The 23271-nt window shown below is 34.8% G+C and overlaps 1 protein-coding gene across 1 annotated transcript in view; it reads left to right on the top strand.

The window, feature by feature from the left end:
- The window catches only part of LOC149425774 (uncharacterized), a 124471-nt gene extending 102159 nt beyond the window's left edge, over positions 1–22312 (top strand). Inside the window, exons 6-14 of the mRNA XM_089644824.1 lie at positions 6547–6655; positions 7070–7173; positions 8693–8883; positions 8969–9996; positions 13220–13438; positions 17688–17800; positions 17920–18043; positions 19734–20352; positions 21271–22312. Coding sequence (XP_089500950.1) covers positions 6547–6655; positions 7070–7173; positions 8693–8883; positions 8969–9996; positions 13220–13438; positions 17688–17800; positions 17920–18043; positions 19734–20352; positions 21271–21942 — 3179 coding nt within the window. The 3' untranslated portion in view covers positions 21943–22312. The remainder of the gene's footprint in view (positions 1–6546; positions 6656–7069; positions 7174–8692; positions 8884–8968; positions 9997–13219; positions 13439–17687; positions 17801–17919; positions 18044–19733; positions 20353–21270) is intronic.
- Positions 22313–23271: the final 959 nt, after the last annotated feature.

The following is a 23271-nucleotide window of genomic DNA, read 5'->3' as shown; positions in this document are numbered from 1 at the left end:
CATCACTCGCTATATCCGTACGCGGATATCACATATATGATCCATCGCTCGCTATATCCGTACGCGGATATCACATATGTGATCCATCACTCGCTATATCCGTACGCGGATATCACATATATGATCCATCGCTCGCTATATCCGTACGCGGATATCACATATGTGATCCATCACTCGCTATATCCGTACGCGGATATCACATATATGATCCATCGCTCGCTATATCCGTACGCGGATATCACATATGTGATCCATCACTCGCTATATCCGTACGCGGATATCACATATATGATCCATCGCTCGCTATATCCGTACGCGGATATCACATATATGATCCATCACTCGCTATATCCGTACGCGGATATCACATATATGATCCATCGCTCGCTATATCCGTACGCGGATATCACATATGTGATCCATCACTCGCTATATCCGTACGCGGATATCACATATATGATCCATCGCTCGCTATATCCGTACGCGGATATCACATATGTGATCCATCACTCGCTATATCCGTACGCGGATATCACATATATGATCCATCGCTCGCTATATCCGTACGCGGATATCACATATATGATCCATCACTCGCTATATCCGTACGCGGATATCACATATATGATCCATCGCTCGCTATATCCGTACGCGGATATCACATATGTGATCCATCACTCGCTATATCCGTACGCGGATATCACATATATGATCCATCGCTCGCTATATCCGTACGCGGATATCACATATGTGATCCATCACTCGCTATATCCGTACGCGGATATCACATATATGATCCATCGCTCGCTATATCCGTACGCGGATATCACATATATGATCCATCACTCGCTATATCCGTACGCGGATATCACATATATGATCCATCGCTCGCTATATCCGTACGCGGATATCACATATGTGATCCATCACTCGCTATATCCGTACGCGGATATCACATATATGATCCATCGCTCGCTATATCCGTACGCGGATATCACATATGTGATCCATCACTCGCTATATCCGTACGCGGATATCACATATATGATCCATCGCTCGCTATATCCGTACGCGGATATCACATATGTGATCCATCACTCGCTATATCCGTACGCGGATATCACATATATGATCCATCGCTCGCTATATCCGTACGCGGATATCACATATATGATCCATCACTCGCTATATCCGTACGCGGATATCACATATATGATCCATCGCTCGCTATATCCGTACGCGGATATCACATATATGATCCATCACTCGCTATATCCGTACGCGGATATCACATATATGATCCATCGCTCGCTATATCCGTACGCGGATATCACATATGTGATCCATCACTCGCTATATCCGTACGCGGATATCACATATATGATCCATCGCTCGCTATATCCGTACGCGGATATCACATATGTGATCCATCACTCGCTATATCCGTACGCGGATATCACATATATGATCCATCGCTCGCTATATCCGTACGCGGATATCACATATATGATCCATCGCTCGCTATATCCGTACGCGGATATCACATATGTGATCCATCACTCGCTATATCCGTACGCGGATATCACATATATGATCCATCGCTCGCTATATCCGTACGCGGATATCACATGTGATCCATGAAGTTTCACTAAAATATAATTATACGTTGTGTAAAATTGTGCCACTTGGTGGAATAGGTTACTTTGAAAAGGTTAACCCAGCCTGGAACATCCCAGGTTGGGATTTTGTGTCTTCTGTAAGAGCTCCTGTTTAGTCATTCTTCTCCAGCTCACGTGCCTTCCCATCCTGTTGCAATCTTCTTCCGCACAGTTAGTCCACTTCTTCCTGGTCTCCAGAATGTTTCCATTGGGGTGCCCACTTACTTATAGCCTTTGCGTAGTATGGAAATTAATCACCAAGTAAATATCTGTTGAAAGGTAGTATGTTGTGGTTTTGTTTTGCCTCCCGCACTTTACTTTGTATTTCAATGAGATCATGTCATCAGTCATTCTGATTTTATTATTTACGCTGACGATTTGAAAATATACAAATGCATAAACTCAGTCATAGACTAAATAAGACTAGACACGGCATAACCATTGATTGAAAAATAATCCAAACACAATTTTGGTTTGGTTCACGTGCACATTTATGAAAAGTGCACGCATTGTGTCGCAATGCGAAATGGGCACTGTGCATTGCGTTTTACCTTTTGTTGGTCTAGAGTTAAGCTATTTTGCTTGTCAGCTATTTTTGCTGGTAAAATTCCTGACGTCACATGAATAAAACACCCACAAGGAATCCACCAATAGGGTGATTCATGTTAATTATTATCACGTGGGGAGCATACAAATATATCGCAACCAATGCGTGATAATTATTGATCAATCCGGATTCAACTATGTGACAATAACTGGGTACCATCAGCAGGAAACCGCGTTTGCTCTAATAACTGCAAGCGGCCTCCGACGTATAGACTGCAAAGCTTTGCCTGTTTTTCCGGTAATTATGTTGTTTGATTTTTGTCTGAAAACTTAAGAAAGTTTATTATGTATTGATCATGTTTTAATTGATAATGTCGTTATTTTCAGGCTGATATTGGACAGTCGCTGTCCACCATGGCCACAGGTCCTGCGAATAAAGATACTGTCATTGTTTCTTCTCGAACAGGACTGGTTCTCGATCCTGCTGAAACTTCTTTTGTGATTGAAAAGCCGGTTATTCCTCTATCAGAATTGCAACAACCGATGTGTGTGAATGCCGTAAATAATACGTAAAATCCTATTAAATCCTTTAAATAAATAAGTATAAATATGTTGTAATTATGTAATCTCCACCCCCCTTACCCCTTACCCATACGCTCTCTGAAGCTCTGTCCTCATCATTGTTGCTTATTCATTTGCGAACCGGAATGCGAGCCGAACTACGAATTATGGGAAAGGAACGAAGACATTTATTTCTTTATTTATTTATTGGACAATTTGTATAGCGCCGCTTTTGTGAGATATCACCTCAGGGGCGCTTTACAGTTGATGCAGGTATTACAAAAAATATAAATATTACAAAAATAAACTGAATTTAAGTTAAGTAAAATGAAGTACAGAAACAGGTGACACGAAGATAGAAGATGGAGACTCTGCAGCAAGAATCCTAGGTGGTGAGGAAACTGGTCCAGCTGCTGCAGCGAAAGAGTCCACCGCGTCCACCAACAGTGCCAGCATGAGGTTCGTCATCCGTCCAGGTATGTGTCTGCTGCTAACAAAGCGCTGACACAATATCCTCTCACAGATACCAGACCTTGACAGCATCGCTGTGACGTTCGACGAAGATAGAAAATGGAGACTCTGCAGCAAGAATCTTTGGTGGTGAAGAAACTGGACCAGCTGCTGCAGCGAGAGAGTCCACCGCATCCACCAATAGTGCCAGCAAGAGGTTCGTCATCCGTCCAGGTGTGTGTCTGCTGCTAATAAAGCGCTGACACCTCAGATAGATAAGAGACCCTGGCAGCACTGCTGTGACGTTCGGCGAGTTCATCATTCATCTCCATGTAATCCTGTTCCTGGTGATTGTTAAAGTGGTGCATTCTGCCTGCAATAAAAAGCGACGGGATAATAAATTACCCTGGGCTTAGCAAAACACTTGCCTTCAGAGTTTCCAAGAATTCCGTTGAAAACATCTGGGGTGCATTTACCGATCGACGTTCGTTTCGAATATCGAATATTTTTGGGCAAAATTTCCGAATATTCACTTTTAAAACACTGCACTCAAATCACATATTATAAAGTTCTAATAACTGGTTGTTAAGTTTATTTTTATTTAAGTTAAAATGTTATTTGATTGATTCTAAAAATAAGGGAAATGATAATTTAAGGGATGTTGCCTCATTTCCCTTGAAAATACAAAAAAAACACAAAGTGGTTGGAGGACGCGTTGGGACGCGTCCTGCTGCCACGAAGGGCGCTATACTAGATTAGGTTGCTTCGTTCCTTTCCCATAAGTCGTGGTTCAGCTCGCTTGTGAACACGCAACATTTTATGATTTATCTCTCTCTTTATGTTAATTTTACATTATATTTAATGTAAAATCGTTTAGTACTTAGGTTAGTTTTTAATAATGCTATCTTGAAGAAGGTTGAGAAACTAGCTGACCAAAACTAATTGACACAATGTCTTAATTCTAACAAAGTGGTTGAATAGTAGTGTAATTATTAAATACAAAATGATAGTAGTGTAATTATTAAATAATACGTAGTGTTGTTCTAGTCTCTATAATTTTATGTTACTGTTAAATGATTTACTAATATTATTTTATATTTATCAGCTTTAATTATTTTGTATATTTTCGATAGCTTACTAGATATATTCTGTTTTAAAATGCATGCAAAAGCCCGACTGGGCATAAAACCAAATTAAATTAAATGATGTCAAGTCACAAGTGATTGCTTTCTTCAATAATTATATACCATTCTATATAAATACTATGGTAAATTTAAAAAAAAAACCTATGCTCAATAATAAAAATGTAAACCTTTTTGGTTCTATAGGACCTGTATAGAATTCAAAACAAAAATAAATTAAATTAAAATCATTTTGTGTTATTTATCAATTCTTTCCTGATTCAGCCCTTATTCAGCACATAAAATTTGCTGTAAGTGTTAGTTTCTCTTTGGCTTTATGTCCATATTACAACACCTCTGACAACAAATTCTCCGTGGTTTCGCTTACGAGTTTGAACGCTTGTACAAGGAGTATAAACAGAGTTGGGTTGTTAAGTTCATCTCCATATTTGTGACGTACGCTATGTGGGGTCATTTTAAAAATGAATTTAGCTAGACAGGGCTAATCTAGTATAATACATCAATGGACTCAATAGATGATTGTACAAGAAGGTGTTAATGAATATTGCATAGAAAATCAATTATTTCTATTATAAATAAATGTAACGCAATAAATCATCCATACTTGAATACAAAATTGAAAACTATTCAAAAAATTTTGAATCACCTATCTTATAGTATTGAAAATCATCAGTGTAACCCTCTTTTCAAACAGAAAAAAAAATTACATACTGTTTCTGTATAAGATGGTGAACTCCCTTATTGACTCGCCAGCTCTATTAGAAAGCATTGCATTTCGTTGCCCTGAACCAATACCAGATTGAATACCTTATTTTATATATACAACATTTCAAATCGCAAAGGCAGACAAAACTATTTACTCGGACATATTTGCAAATCTAACAATACCCTAAGAGATATTGATATTTTCCACTGAACCCTTAAAACATTTCAAATCAAATTAACCTTGCATTGTACTCAAATCAAAACAATTATTTCTTTGTTGATGGTATATTCTTTTAATTTATTTTTTACTTAAAACTTTTAATATCTACTCCCTTCCTAATCTGTAACCATAAAAAAAAAATTGTAAATGGAACATAACTGGTTTATTTAATATTCAACATATTAAATGTAAAATTAATTCACGAGTATATTGTATGTTTCCTGAATAAACTCAAATAAAAAAGAATTCAGCCGTGATTTTTTCATTATTGTATTTATTATCGATGCATTAAATTTGTATTTTATTTGTGTAGCCTGTTAAACTATTTGGGTTTTTCAACATCTCGAGACCCCAGTTTTAATGTGCCTAGCTTATAAATATTACCCTGTAACAATTTTGTAATAAAATAAATAATGGTACTACACGGGACCCCAGATATACACCATGGCGTACAAGAGATTTGACCACTGAGAAACCTATGCGCTGATGGCTTCACCACTGGCCTACAATTTGGAATAGCATGATAACTAAAAACAGCATGCTTTGACATTTCAACTCTCTCACATCGGATCTCCTCGACTACAGACCTGCCGCCTGCCGCCTGCCGCTGTCCTTTCCCGCCGACTTCTGGAAATTTCATTGCTGAAGCGGGAAATAAAAGGCGTGCAGTGGACCCCATCAATAATATCAAATAATAAAATAATATTCCAACCACCCTTATCAATACAAAACTACAAAAGAGCTGTCCGTATACGTACAACTGTCCTTTTTTATGCCATATTTGTGTAAAATTAAGCCCCTGTTTGCAGTCTATGTGCGTGAGACGGCACGTCACGTAAAGTAGTAATAATTAATCTTGTAGATAGATTATAAACTGTTATTATTCATACTACCATAAAAGTTACAATCTCAAAAGGTAATGTGGTAAAGACTGGAAACACAGCAGTTATACACTTCTATTGTACATTCACTACCATTCACATTCATACATTTAGACACACTTTCTCATACATTTTGTTGACCTATCAACTTGTATTCTTTCAATTTGATCACATGATCATACAAAGTTTTCATGTTGATGCCATTTTCTAGCGTATTAGGAATTTTGAACCCAAAGACTGTTCTTTTTGCACTGACTTTGAATAAACAATACCCTCGTTCATCATTCATCTGTCCTGAAATGTGTATTTCTACCATTGCTGCCCGCATGGGACCATGACCCATTTTTCTAATGTCTACTAAATATTTTTTTCCACCATTATAGTTCATGCAAGGGCCGGTTTCCAATCTGATGAAGAACCTTTGTTAAGTTCTCGTTCGCAAGAATGTTCTTCACAATCAATCTCAGAGAGAGAACTTCTAGCTAAATACAAGTAAGTGAAAATTACGTTTCTTTTCAATGTTAAATTCCATTCTAGGAGTTTCCTTTGTCTGTCGTGACGTTCTTACTGTGTATTTATGATTTTCTAACAATAAAATACAAATAATATTTTGTACTTCAAAACAATGACCGTTCGGTGGCTGAATTGACATCACGTTTGGGTCCCACCCAGACATAGTGTGTTCAATTCCTCGGCTGGCTAAGTCCTCCATCACAACACAAGCAACATTTTCGGCTTACTGTGGTGGTAGTAGGAGATTTTCAAATATTGTCAGATTATTCGTAACCCGGGAATTTTGTCTCTTTCAAAAAAATGCAATTATTTTTTATAATTTGCTGATTATTTATTATGGAGTAAGAATGCATAATGTATATATTGTTTTCATACCTTTTGTTTTTTTTTCAGTTGGCAAGCCCCTGAACTGTTTGACGATGTTGATGGCCAAGTGTTCCCAACCAAGACCTCTGACGTCTACTCACTTTGTATGGTGCTTTGGGAATGCTGCAATGGTACTATATATCTAATTTACTGTGTCCATATTTAAATATATTTTTGAATAAATACGCTTTATAACCATAGACATCCAAATTGGTAGACCAGCCCATCAGGGAAAGGGGAACATACCAAGTACGCGGAGTAGGGAGACAGCGTGACTGTATCCCTTTTCATGATTTGTTAACACTATATGGTCGGGCATTTTACCGCCAAATTGGGGGCGAAGAGCGGGTGTTTTTTTTTAATTTTAGCGCCAAAATTAGACTTTCCGCAAAATATTCATATCTTATGATCTATTTGATATTTTTCGATGAAACTTTCAGTGTTTTACTTTAAAAAGATGTCTCTATTTATTTACTTAGCAATGTATGTGTAATTCCTTTTTTTATGAACAAAAACTTTCTACTTTCTTGGGAATCATAGAAAAAACAGTATTTCACAATCGAAATAACATATCGAAATTTATTCATACAAAATTACAAGATTATTTAGAAATTTTCAATACATATAAAAAAAAAACCATATAACCTAATAGTGCTTCAATGTGTGATAGTATTCGAAGCACTTTACTTTATGCAGGGGCACATTGCAAAACTTGCACATGTACCGCGTTTCACTGCGTAGTTTGTGAGCGGAACATACACGACAACGATTTTATTATTTTTATTTTTTTGTTGTGTTTCAAACTCATTGTATTGACAGGAAGATAGATCGGGTACCGCCGACAATAGAAAACACATGACCCCGCACCCATTTAGTACCCCAAGTTTACAAGTTTCCCGCTCCTTACCGCTTTGCGCAACAAAACGAGTAAACTCGTCTCCCGCATCTTACTGTAAAAAGGCGTATGACGAGTTTTCTCGTTTCCCGCAAAGAATGTGTTAATAAATGAATCTTGACAGTTCACAAGCTACTCGCATTGTAATCACTATTTAGTCCTCGAAAATAAAATCTGCTTTGTCTTAATAATTCTTAGTCTACTAGTCCTTTTTACAATGGTTACGTAAATTGCTGGCTGCATAAAAAACTATAAATACCAAATTGGGATAAAAATAAAAGTTTGAATATTTTGTTACAGTATTTAGTTAGAACAGGTTGTCAGGTAACTGGCCTATAATGATGTAATAACATAACTTGAATAGGACATTCACAGAACTCGCAAATGAATGTTTAAATTTGATGAATTGTTCAAATTCTATGAAACAACCCAATGTGTTATTTGCGTCGCTCTGCTAGGCCGTTTTGTTAAAAAGGAACATTCATGTCCTGCGCAGAAAAGTCCTACAGTGGACTGACTGCACTGCAAACAGTTGCCTTACTTTTGCGAACTTTACTTTTGTGAGCAGACTTCTGTGGTCCACACATTACAATAATACAGAATAGTATTATATAAAACAGTCTAATAAGATAATTGATAGCCCCGTGGCTGTGGGTGATCGACTACCACTTTTGTAGTTTAGTTTGAATCGCGCACCATATACCAACTTTCTCCCTTTTCAGAAGAACTTGAAATGTTTATTTTATTTATTTCAGGTGCCATTCCATGGAAAAGCCTCACATACAGAAATCTGAGTGATCTCTATCTCCTCTGGCAGACGGGTATTAGACTAACGCAGGACAAATATCCTGTAGTTATCTTTGATATATTAAACCAAGGACTGTCCATCAATTCCAAGCGAAGGGTTTCTATTTCATCTCTTTTGGAAAAGTTTGTTATCGCAAAGGTAAATAAATTTTGTGTTAATGTTTTTTTTATTATTTAATCCCATTTAGTAAGAGAGTTTCACTGATTTAGTGTTCTTATTGCAGAGAATTTTAAATGTCATGGACAACAGTGCTATTAGAAACTCTTCCAACACTGATAACATGTCACCGATTAGTGTAAACCCTCCCACGCAGTTTGCCGACAGTTCAACGCAATTTGCTCAGCGTGACATAGAACAGCTTTCACCTGTCGATGAAGAAAGAGAGCATATTAATTCAAAGATTCAGGTCACCGATATTGATAATATGGATGATAGAAATAACAATTCGAGCATTCAATTCTATCCGGAACATCACACAATCAATACTTCGGAATCAAAGTCTGTCTGCATCAACCTTTCCGAAGGCGGAACTTCCAAAGAAAATTTATTAGAATCAGATTATGCCGATGAAGATGCTTCCCGCAACATGACGATGCACAGAACTGACTCTACAGAATATTGCAGTCTGCTAACTCCAGATTTGAGGAGATTTACTTCTCGCATACACAACGGGAATAAAACTCCGAGGCGGTCAAAGCTCACATTCAACGATGATTCTTTCAGCAATATCCCAGAAAGCAGCCTGCAAGAGAAAATCCTGCGATTAAACTCAAACTTTGTGCCTAAATCTTACACACCGCTGCACATCCAAAGCCCGCCAGTTGGAAAACTTGAGAATATGGCTTCTTTGACAAATAGCGCAGGACAGAGGGATGGAAAGAAATCAAAATACAACTTTGACGTTACAAACACTAGCTTGCCGACGACCCCCATTGCTAGAAACACAAAGATTCGGAAATTTGCTTGGCTTTCTGGTGAGGATGATGATGATTTGGGATACAACGAAACAGCTGTTATTAAAAGTCCCACTGACTTTCACGGTACTGTGAAGTCTGTTGATCTGTCGGATGGCCGGAAGACTCAATCGCATTTGGGTGCTGATGAAAGCAGTACAAAGAATAGCATGCTGTCCAGTGAATCAAAAGTCATTGATGATAGTGTGGCAAGCAGAGCTTCTGCAGAGAATGTCAGAAACGTGACGGTGTGTGGCGCATCTGGATCTGTGTTCACAGATAGAAATTCTTTCCTCAGGTAACATTAGTTTTATTTATTTACCAGCTGACGTGTACCCGGCGTTGCTTGACTTTTCTCTACTTTCAATAAATATAATATCCTTGTATTATATATATAAACCTTTCGGAAGAAATCCTCTAAATGATAGTGAAAACCCTATCAATCTACGTTGCATAGTTTAGAAGAAGTAAGCGCACTAACAGACAGACCGATAGTGACTTTGTTTTTTTTACCATTTAGAGCAGAGGTTCCCAAAGTGGTCTATATGGACCCCCAGGGGTCGATATCGGCATGCTGGGGGTCTATGTCAGCCAGAAAAAAATTCGGGGGTCCACGAGATTCAAATGGGGGTAAATACGAGCGGACCCCCATTTACCTCAAGTCAACATTAAGGAGTTCCGTAAATGACACAATAGAGCTAACACAAATATAATAGACTGAGAAATTACTTATTTGATATTTGTATTTTTATATTTCGTAAAGTTGTTAATTGAGGTATATAAATAGAGCTATGTTCCTTTTCTCGTCAGAATTAATATATTCAAGCAAAACATTGCACATTGGAAGCCGCGAATTTTCCTAGTTCCCCAATTTGTTTTTCAAAAACTTCCGGGGTAATAATGACGTTCAACATTTAAATGCACTTCACACAGACTTCAAAACTAAGGACGGGTTGTTTCGGAGAATTTGAACAATTCATCAAATTTCAAAGTTCATTTTCAAGTTCTGTGAAATATTTTTTCAAGTTCTGTTTTTATTTCAGTTTTGTCAAGCAACTAGCTTATAATGATATAATAACAGAACTTGAATAGGACTTTCACAGAACCCGGAAATGAACGTTGAAATTTGATGAATTGTTCAAATTTTCCGAAACAACCTGTCCTAAGTCTGAGGACATATTGACTATGGACATGCAACGTTGAAGAATCGGATATCATGTGACAAGAAGAACTTACCGGAATAAGCACTGACAAAGAACTTAAGGGGCAGTTCTGTAGGGCTAGCTACAGAAAGAAAATTCCCAATGCTTTTCCTGCTTCATTTTCATTTGGTGTAATACCTCACAAGGGTGCCCCTGTCTGCACAATGTAAAGACAGAGCAACTATACCGCCACCCGGTTGTTGGGCAGGCAAGGGAAGGGAATATTTTTACTAAAAAATAAATGATTATCACATGGGACGTTAATAGTTTTAGGAAAATTCAATATTCGGCAGGCAGGGGGTCTACGGAAAAAAAAATTGTCAAGTGGTCTACGGGGCAAAAAAGTTTGGGAACCTCTGATTTAGAGATACCAATGTATGTATTGTCATGATTAAAAGTTTATCAGGAAACGACCTGTAATCCCGTTTTTAGTTCATTACGATCTGGGATGTTCCCGAACTTTCCACAACATTCCAGAATGTTCCGGGATGTTTTGGAAAGTTGTGGAATGCCCTCGAATACTCTTGAATGTTCTGGACTGTTCTAGAAATTTCTAGAGCGTGAAACTTCCAGCCCTAATATCTTCAAAAGCACGCCTTTCAGGTAAAAACAGGAACCTTCTTCATGGATGGGGGATAGAGGGCTACCACACCATATCCACCATACCGGACTTGTTTCTGAGTTTTAGCGTCACGCACTTTGTACACTTACTTTTATAATATATATTGATAACTGATATATATATTATATTGTATAAGTCTCAGTAACAAAGGAAGGAGATATAATAGAATTTTTTTTTTTTTTTAATGCCTACTCACTTATTTTTCCCTTATTTTAACTTTGAAAATATTCCTTTTTTTTAAATATTTATTGTATCTGTCAAATTGACATTTTGGATTATTATTTATTTATAATATTTGTTATTTTTCTTTTATCTATTTATCTCCCGTTTTAATACTTTTTATGTACAAAAACAATACAAATGCTATGTTTTTCAAACATATTATTTGAAAAAATTACTGAAATGCACTTACAGAGACTTAGGTATATTACCGAATGATGTATAATTATATTTTTCTGTGCATCCACTGACCACTTCAACAGCGATGTATTTAAAATCTGGGGTGAAATGCAGATCACGCCAAACTCTGGGAATTGAATAAAAATGCACTTTCTAGATGAGAAAAGTGTGTAGAAATTCATTAAAAAAAGAATTAAGGCGCGGAAGAATAAATTGAGGGAGATACAGCCGATCAAAGTTTAATAAAATTGCACTTCGCGATCTGAGGGTAAAATTCGGTTTATGGGAGTATAACCGAAATTGAACTTGATTTAGACTAATTTAGGGCTGGGGAATCCGAATCCGAAAGAATTAGGTGGGGGTCGGCACTATTAACTGAGTTATAGGGTTTTGAAACTTCGTACGCGATACATATAAACCATGTTTTATTTATCAATTATGACTTGAAAATCAAATTAACAACTATGTATTTACTTTTGAAATTTCAGTAGTGCCAACCAAAAAAAGAAAAGTGTTGCCATATAATAATAATATTTTTTTACAAAATAGGTTAGGTTTTTAGTTTGGGTTAGAGTAGGCAGAAGAACATGGGAAAAAGGTATTAGAATTAAATCACAAACCAGTCTATACAAACCTAGCGTAGCCCACAAACTACTTGAAAACTGGGATATAACTCTAAAGGGGACGCGAGTGGGCGTTATTAAAGGGGCAATTTTGTGTAACAGGAAATAACATGGAAAAAAGGTATTAGTATTAAATCACAAACCGTCTATACAAACCTAGCGTAGCCCACAAACTACTTGAAAACTGGGATAAAACTCCAAAGGGGACGCGAGTGGGCGTTATTAAAGGGTCATTTTTTGTTATGGAAAATCACAGTTAGGTTAGGTTATATTTATACATAAATTAAGTATTTACAAGATTTTAAATAATAAACTACCAATCTGGCAAATGATATTTAATTTTCAGAATTTTCCATGCATTGATATTATTATATGGCAACACTTTTTATTTCTTGGATGGCACTGCTGAAATTTCAAAAGTAAATACATAGTTGTTAATTTGATTTTCGTGACAAAATATGGCGGCGGACTGTCATAATGTGGTAATAATATCAGATCGCGAAGTGCAATTTATTAAACTTTGATCGGCTGTATCTCCCTCAATTTATTCTTCCGCGCCTTAATTCTTTTTTTAATGAATTTCTACACACTTTTCTCATCTAGAAAGTGCATTTTTATTCAATTCCCAGAGTTTGGCGTGATCTGCATTCCTCCCAAAATCTGTCTTGTTTGTAGGGCCTCGATTCCTGGCCACAAGCTGATGAACCTGGAGTCCGGAGACAAGTTTCGCTCCCGCAGCCAATCCTGGAGCAGCCGGCCTCCCAGCAAGACCCGGAGTGAGGACAGCCAAGTCACGGGAGTTTCCATCAAGCCTCTGGTGGCCATCCACGAAAGGTGGATTCAGGAGTCCAAACTGAAGCAGAATAGATCACTGTCTCTACCGGATAACTATAGGTAATTGTTTTATGATTATGAGATGGTGTGATATGAATCAAGGAGATACAAAACCCGCTGCGGAAAGTTCAGCTGGTTTTGATACTTTCACTAAAGTACTTGGAAGTAAATAAAAAATAAGTATAAAATTAATGTTTTTTTGCTAAATATCAAAAGAATTATGTATTATTTTGATATTTACCGTAACAGGTATAGGTACTTTTTTTATATTCAAGGTGTTCCAAACAGTTTTTCGTGACCATCTCCAGATTTCTGAAAAATTTCAGAGCTAGTTTTGCAACTCCCCAATGCATACAATATGCAGGGTGCACTAAATTGGACATGGTCTTTTAGTAAATAAAAAAAAATAAAAATAAATTTTGGAATAACTTAACCTTTCCGGGAGTAAGTTACGTAATGCTGGCCGTGCTCTGGGGAGTGGGTTTTTTTTACATAAATAAAAAATATATTTTTTTATTAAATTTTATGATAGTATGCTAAATAAATAACAGCCGATATCTCTGTCGATAATGATGTAAAATGTTTAAAATTGGCGTAAAGTTACAGGAATATGCCCTTAGATGGCAATACGATGCATATTTACAAAATATGCATCGAATATGAATATGCGACTCCTGTCGTCCATAGCCGTCCATACTCCTTTGGCGAAAGTGTGTACCGTCGTTCATTAGCGTCCATACTCACGGAAAGGTTAATGAGTATAACCTCAAATTGTAATATTTAATTATTGTAGACAATATTAGCAATACCTAAACGATAATTTGAAACAGAAAAAGATACGGTCACATCTAGGACTTGAACCCAGGACTCTTACCTTGTGTTCCATTAGCTCAGTTGGTAGAGCGGTGCCCCGGCAAGGCGAGGGTCCTGGGTTCAACTCCAAACGCACCAAATTTACCAAAGTTTCGTCACAAGTTACAAAGAGCTTACTTCTATTTTCTACAGAGTAAACTTAGTTACTAAATAACTGTTATTACTCACTACCGATACGTTTTTTTATTAATTAAATAAATCTCTCTCAATTGACATATTGTAAAATGTCATCTCGTCACCATTGCTATTGAATGAGACCAGTATGTAAAAATAAAGCTATTTCCGCAATAGATTGAATTTTTCCATTTTTTCAATCCCTCTACTATTTTTGTGTACTTTACAGCTCAAACTTAAACCGATAAATAAATGTCTTCCTATAGCCTTTCGTACTACGGTAAGATACATGCGATTAAAGCAGTATTTAGCAGTAAGCAGTATTTAACACAGGAAACACCGTGCTTTGTATTTTCATACAAAAGTTTCCACATACACTTTCAAATAATAAAAAGTCAACTCCAAAGTTGTCCATGTTTGCGATAGATTTGTCAAAGTTTGTGATTTATTTATTTATTATTTTCATATTAAATGAAAAAAAGGGAGGTGATGATAACCTTTATAATTTATTTGTAATATAATATGTTTTTAAGTTTCGTCAATACCTTTAATGAGGTAATGTTTTATTCATTTTTAATAATGATTTACATACAAACTTATATACATATTGAGAATCAACTATTGTTGATCTATTTGTTTTAATATTTTTCCGTGGAGTTCCTTACTAAGGAAAAAAAATATGTGGATGAGAATGTCGATCCCTTCCAATGAGAAAGTAGCAAAATTTGTGTAAAATACAATAATGTACATAAAACAACTAGATAAACATTTATTGTTCATCTTTGCAGTTTTAGCAGATTTCTGCCTAAAAACTTCTAATAATAATAATTAAAATCCACGATTGTTATAATATAGACTAATAGGCAAAGCTTGTAAATCTTCTACGTTATGTACAGTACCAGTAGACAGTGCTGCTTCTGCTTAGTTTGGAAAGATCAAATGTTCTGCGTTGACATATAGCTTTTCAGAATCATTTGGTTGACTTTGCTTTTGTTTTGTAGCGGAAGTCAATTTACATGTCTTGGTATTTATCCTACTTTTTCGAAGTTGGCGCAATTGCATAGCTTCAACTATAAACTGAGGTTCTTTAATTGGCATATTTCGCATTAAACGGGAATCAAGGAGTTCAGGTAGTAAACAATCCATGTAAAATGTTATCAACTTTGTTTCCTTACATTGTTTCCAAAATGCATCGTCCTTTCTGATGTATTCTACTTTCATAGTATTTTCTTTTCCAGTCCAAAGGCCGAACAAACACTTTTCTTTTTCTGTGACACGGAGTTGTCCTTGTATTTGGTTATACCACGAGTGTTGTTTATTGATGGCTAGCTGGCCTTTCATTGATTTCCAAAAAGTTACTTTTCTTGTACGTATAGCTTCGTCTAATCCCATTTTAAATGCTGTTATTGACATTTTACTTCTACAACCATATCCTCGGTAACGCCGTCCGCCGAAGTGCCGAAAAACGGGTACTCCATATCAATGTACTGTCCACAAGGACTAATTGTCACATGTTCTTGAACGCACAGTTGTTGAAGAGCCACCTTTTTATTGACGATTCCATGTCGAATAGCTGCTACATTTAACAGACTTTTTGGGTGTAACAAGTTTTTCACTAGCGGTCCGCAGTAAATATATACCCTTCTTTTGACTACAGTTCCGAATAAAGATGCCGTCAACGTATTCCTATAGGTTTCTTTTTGGATTTATAAGATTTTCGCTTAAATTCAGAAGAAATTCTTATCTGCTCCTCTGGAAACTTTCTGGTAGCATATTTGGCTTATATATGTCTGCTGCTGCTAAAAACTCCTCCAACTGGTACTGTCCCCCACCAATTGCCATAATCCCAGACACCGCACCTCTATTAACATCCAAAGATGTACAATCATCATCAGTCGAAAGAAAGCTTTGATAATTGCAAAAATTGCAGTTAATTGTAAAGTTAGATATAAGACCAGTTTATTTTTTCGCTTACTATTTCCAAATTTCTTAGACTACATCCAAAGTTTTCTCAATATTGACTAAATAGTTTTTTTAGAAACATATCGACATTAACCAATCTACAGCCTTCAATCAGCATCTCAATCTTGAACGATTGACAAACTTCCACCTAAAAGAAAAAAGAGTACATATTTTCACATAACGTATTCAGCGTAAAATGATTCATCATTCAAACATACAAAATAGAATTTTCTATTCAACTATGTTTCTCTTTATATTCCTTTTACATACCTCGTATGAAATTGAGAAGGGATCAACATCAATATTATGAGTGCTAAGCCTGAAAGTTAACGAATCCCAGGTGTTTATATCTGGTGTAGTCTCTTGTTCATCTTGTAAGAATACTATTTTTTTGGAAGCTTTGCATGTAAATATGTACGGTCATTACATATATTATTTCTGCCAAAACAAACAAAGAGCCGCCTGCAAAGTAAATCTGCAGTAGCTGGTTTCTACCTACTGGGCTAGTCTTGTTTTTAAATAAAGTGTTTTTACTTCAAGGTTTAATGTTGGAAATACTTCTTATATTTTGGTGTATAGTTTTTAAACCGTGCGAATGCCAATGAAAGTTATCGAGGTCATTTAAATCTTCATTTGCGTTTATGTTGAATCAAATTTTAATGAAACCTTCTCTTTGGAAAATTTCCTAGTAACCGAATTTAGACAGTGTTTTATTTGAATTCATCTCTCTTTTGAGTTGTGGAGTTGCAAAACCCGCTATGGAGTATTTCGGAAATCTGGAGACAACTTCTGGAACACCTTAAATATAAAAGGAATAACTTTTTATGCTAATTATCATAATAATTATGGTTCCATGCTAACTCAACACAGTGACTATTCAACACACTTTTAAAAAGTCATTAAAAACGATGAAAAAATTTTTTTTTTTAACCTAACCTAACCTACTTAACCCAGTTAATAAAGTTTTTGTTTCATCACTTTCCATGACTGTATAACTTTTTAAAGATGTGATGAATTATCATTTCGATGATTTATCCGGTCACCAATAATTATATGTGTAGTATTCTTTTGATATTGATCGAAAAATATTAATATTTTATTTATTTTCAATTTACTTAATTTTTTGTGAATGTATCAAAACCAGCAGAAATTTCCAGAACGTGTTTTGCATCTCCACGACTCATTTCCAAGTTATTCTTTAATCATATATTTTAAATTAACCACCCAGTGAGGTGGTATATATTACCAAATAATATTTTATATAAAAAATAAAAAAAATTAAAGGTGATATGTGAATGAAATTATGATTTTTAGATCTGCTTTTGTAATAATAACTTGTCATGTAATGAATTGTTCTCAGGGGTTCTCCACATGCGGTGAAGCCAGCATCACATCGAGTAGATCCATTTTTGCCTTCAACTCTTAAGAATAAGTCTCCATTTAAGAAAGCACAGAGATGCTTAGCGAGAAATGGTAAATGTATTTTTTATGTTTAGATTCTTTTGACGTTCTTTTTTTATAGTTCACATGAATATTGTGTCATTTTTATTTGCATGTAAAGGAATCTTACTTTTTGTTGTGTTTATTTTCAGCTGGACAATATGCGGATTCTGCTTTGTCTGTCCGTAAGGCGATCACTAAAAAGGTAGTCAACTTGCAAGCCAAGCCAACAGAATTCTTTGAAAACTCTCTGTGGAGAAAAGAAAAGGAAAAATGGTATGTTTTACACTCTTGCCTAAGTCTCTATCACTCGATTATAGAATCGAATTCATTCCTGCTATGAATTTTAAGTCACCTGTAAGCCGAACCACAACCTTCATGCTCTCAAACTGTCTTTTTTTGTTGTTTATTGTTGTTGTTATACGCCCATAGGGGCTTTTACATAGATTATAAATAAGTTTTACATAAGTTATCGAGTTAGAATTTATACTAAGAGTTATAAAAGTGAAGAATTTTAAAAAAATATACAAGTAGTTTTTGAAGAATATGGCGTAAAGAAACATTTTAAACAACATAATATTTAACAATAACAAAGAACAAAATATAATATAAAACATTACAATAACATATCTAATCGTTAAATCTATTACAATAATTTGTATGATTCCACAAAGTGTTGGTTTAATTTGAATTTAAGATTATAAAGGGAATCATGGAATATATCTATAATACCACCAAACTTGTTGCCCAAATCATGCATCCTATTGGTAAGTGAGTTTGACTGATAGTTGGTTTTATATGTGTCGCAAAAGAATGTTGTATTTTGTCTAGTATTTCTTGTCGGTACATAGAGTTTAATAGCAGCAACGATGGCAGGGCTGTCAATAAGGTTGTTCATGACTCTGTATAATAAAATTAGGTCTGAAATGGTTCTTCTGTCAGACAGCGTAATTAAATTAAGTCCATTCATCAAATTTACATAATTAATGTTTTCTATTGGAATTTTAAGCTTGAAATTTAAGTACCTAAGAAATTTGTGTTGAACCCGTTCTAATTTGTTAGAGTGTACTTTATAGAAAGGAGACCAAATAGGTGAATTATATTCCACTTGGCTTCTAACTAGTGAAATGTAGAGTGTTTTCATGCAATCCAATGACTTAAAATCAGTTAGGGTTCTACAAAGGAAGCCAAGAATCTTTAAAGCCTTATTAGTTATATCATCTATATGCGCTGTGAATGTTAAGTTTGATTCGAATATAACTCCCAAGTCACGAATTTGTGATACTGGTGTTAATTTAACATTATTTAAATTATATTCATGTAAGATATGAGAATGAGTTCTGGAAAATCGTATTACTTGACATTTCTCAATGTTCAAAAATAACATATTTGAGTATATTAAGGAAAAATGTAAATTGATTTTGCATTTAAGATGTTGAGTATAAAATAAACCAGTTAAGTTCCATTTACAATCTTTATTTTGGTTACAGGTTAGGAATAAAATAGATATTTAAGGTTATAAATATGTTAGAAAAAGAATAAAAATTATGAAAAGAATAGGCGAACAAAAAAAAAAGAATTGTTTTGGTTTCAGTACATTTTAAGGTTTATTTGATTTAAAAAAATTTAGTGTTGGTTCCCTTCGAACCAAAAGGAACCCAGATATTTTAAGCCCATGGAATTCCACGCTCCCACTACCTAATACTAACCTAGTGTGCCAGCGTAAAATGCCGAGCTGCCCGCCGTGCGCCGTCTGACACTATTTTCGTAATATCTTACTTAATTTCTGCGGCATGATAATAATAATTAAATTGTACCGTTTTACTATATGACTTTCCTCTACCATTTCGTTTTTCCCTCTGCCATAAATAAATAATAGATTAAGGATGCCATAGTCTCACTACTTCTGAGCATCTTGAACTCTCATTTTCAAATATCTTAAAGTTTCTTTGTGTTTCTTCTACAGCTCTTTGCCGCCACCCAGAGAAGAAAGTAACCCTCAATGCTGCAGTACCCCCTACAAAACAAAAGCGCAAATTGAACAATGCAAAACCATGTCGACGGATCAATCTACCAACACGGAAACATTTGAAGAACTGTGCGAATTAATTTTAAAACAAATGGGAACTCAAGATTTTAGCCAAACGGAACAAAAACCTACAAAAACTAATAGAAATTCTGAGTGTAACAATAGAAAATCAATAGGTTCTAAAATGGCTGCACCACTTACCATTGATCAGATGTTTGAAAAAGAAAAAATTACCCTGATGAATGAATTGAGTGGGATGTTTGACAATCGATCGATTGATCAATCCAAAGTTTGGGGAGCAACTCAGTTGAATCTGACTGTCACCAAAGACAACCAGAGCATGCTTAAGCAGAGATTTGATCAGTTTGTTGATGCAACGGAGGAATCCAAGGTGTATTACGAATGCGATGGGAAGGTGGGAGAACTGATGCTGGATGAAGGTGATGATGGAAGCTCTTCCAATCAGGAGGAGGACTGTGTGTCTCTTGGCGACACAAAGCCAAATGATATCATCAATAAGGCGTTAAAGAGGTGTCAGGCATTCTCTGCTTTAACGGTACATATATATTTATTTTCTTCTCAATTTGCCATTATTTTAGTTTTTTTTTCTATAGATACAACGGACGTTATTTCTCTATAGATACAATGGACGTTATTTTTCTTCTTTTTTTTAATCATCTGTTTTATAACACATATCAGTAAATTATTTTCTTGTTTTCAGTCTTACTGGTTTGCAACAAACATGAATAATTGTATGCATATATGATGTACTTACTTTATATTTGAAACTTTGCTTTATTTACAATATCAGGTGTTATTATTTGGATTTGATGTTAATCTTCGTATGTATTAGCATTTAATTTTTATTTTTTCTTTAATAATATAGTAATGCTATTTTATCCATGTATTATGTTAACACTTACATACATAAATTGTCAATTACCTTTGTAAAAGCCCGATAGGGCTTTAATGAATAATAAATAAAAAAATAAAATTCTTTGAACAATTGAACAATATCACATGGTGGCTTTTGATTGTCAAAAATGACCGGATGTTGAATGATCTGGTATGTTCGAAGTTTAGACTGTTCAATTGTCTTCACCTAATTGTAAAACCCTGTCATCATGCAATCACATATAGCATAAGCAGCTAATGAAAAGTACTAATGTTAGTTGTCGGTGCGTAATGAACTCAAATACATATGTGCAATTTTCAAAATTGGAACTGATTAGTCAAGGATTCAGACTATCCTGTTATTTTTCACAGAAACAAATGGTGCACTTTTATGGTAGGATTACTGAATTACACCTCATGATGATGAGGGAACCTTTTGCAGCAAACAGCATTATGTGTGCTTATTGTTTTTCTCAGTTTCAGTTTTAAATTTCAGATTGATTATACTAATTATTCATAAACAAGTTAATATTTATTCATTCTGAATAAATTTAAAAACTGATGTTTTTTTTCTTTTTAGAGTGCACGTAGCACAGAAGACATGTACATCGATGATGAACTATCCGTCAACAATGACACGCACGCCCTCAGCGACCACATGCAGCTCATCCCGGTGCACAGCAGCATACACGAGGCACTCTGCGATAAGAACAAGGACTGCTGCCTTCTCAAGATGAAGGAGGAAATTTGCAACGACCACCTGCTCATCATCTGCGATAACACCCACCACAAGAACCCACTAGACAGCCGACCAGAAAGCTCAACCTCAAATTACTCAGACGACGACGGCTTTCAAGACAAAAGTATCTTGGTACACCCTAAAATGTACCATAATTTCGGCAACCTTCACGTTGAGAGTCTCCCTTCAATGGACTTGATAGATCTAGCTCCTTTAAAACTCAGCCTCCCTGTTATTGAAGAAACCTCAAACGAAGAAGACGAACTTCCAGAACCGATCGAACCAATTAAAAATGCTCGAAATATTAAAGAGTTGATAGGTCTTTATGAAGGTGCTGCTAATTCTAATTATAAAGGTGCTATTTCATCAATGCAAGATAATCGTTCAAACGAAATCAGTTTTCTTATTATTGACGACGATACAGAGTGCGATGGTGGTCAAGATGATTATCAAAAGCGTAATGAGTTAGTGAACAATTCCAATAGTGCGATACAAGACTACATAACAATATGATCATTGTTTATTAAGTATTATGATAATAACGGTGATCCCTCTTCCAAATGAATAGTTTTATAAATGTACTTTAAATATAATTTTTTTTTTTGTTTCATCCATACTGATAATAAATATGGTTTCACATCTGAAATCCATCAAAAATACAACATAAAAATTTTGTGTATCCTGAATAATAATAATTATTTGTCTCATGTTTGTACATACGAATTTATTTACAAAGTAAATAATTACCTAAGGAGGTTCTTGAATCAACTTTCAATTATAAGCTTTTGTGGGAAATTTAACGCTTTGAACTGTATAGTTTGTTTTCTTTGAAGAATATTGAATAATATTATCTTCTAGAGATATTAACAATTAACATAACCTTTTCCCAGCATTATTTGAACATATATTCAAGTGATAAATTCAACTTAGATTATATATATTTTTTTTAATTTTCAATGTTATTTTCTACCAACTAAATATCTATGGTTATAACCGGCACACTTGCAGTGGTTATAGTATATATCTAACATTCCCCCTGTACTGAAAAGTTTTACATTATTTATCTTGACAGACATGTGAATATTTTAAGTAACTACAAAAATCGCTTTACAGTTTGAAAAATAATTTCATATATTTATACATAGTAACAATTTTTATTATATGGCGTAAAATACCAAGCATTTTCATTTAAAGTTTTTTTATTATTTAGTTTTTTAGATTAGGGAACTCTAGTTAGTTCTAATTTTATATCATATTATTTCATTAAATTCTCAATACTACCTCGAAAAAATTGTTGTTGGTTGATTTCTCATAAAATTTATTATAATTGGTAAAATTCCACAAAGTGTTTTTTTTTTGTTTTTGTTCTAAACTCTATATGTTATGTATCCTAAGTAAAGACACTGAACACAAATTTTGAAGATGTTCCTGTGTTTTGAAGTCATAGTATTTTTATTGTTGTTTAAATTATAATTCAAGTACTATATTGAATTTTGTCTCTTTTTTATTGATTTGTTAAATAAATTATTAGAATTATTAAATGCAAATAATTCTTCTAAATTTTTCACAAAGTTAACTATTTATTTATTTCTATTGGTTAAATTGTATCTTATATGTTTTCCACTCGCGTATACCCTTCTCAAAACCCTATTTTCATAATTCATAGGTACTCACATTCGAATTTATAAAATTTAAACAAATACATAATATTATTTTTAGTAAAAATACATTCCTTAGCCAGTAAATTTAATCATTATAAATACATAATATGTTTTCATTATTTTTATTTGTTGTTCCTTAGAATAGAGATAACACCAAATATTGCCTTCTTAAATGTGATAA

The sequence above is a fragment of the Hesperophylax consimilis genome, chromosome 2 (genome assembly GCF_061612785.1).
Source record: "Hesperophylax consimilis isolate HC1 chromosome 2, BYU_Hcon_1.0, whole genome shotgun sequence".
In the NCBI taxonomy this organism is placed as follows: domain Eukaryota; kingdom Metazoa; phylum Arthropoda; class Insecta; order Trichoptera; family Limnephilidae; genus Hesperophylax; species Hesperophylax consimilis.
The sequence above is the reverse complement of the archived record's forward strand: the minus strand, read 5'-3'. Positions and strand labels throughout refer to the sequence as shown.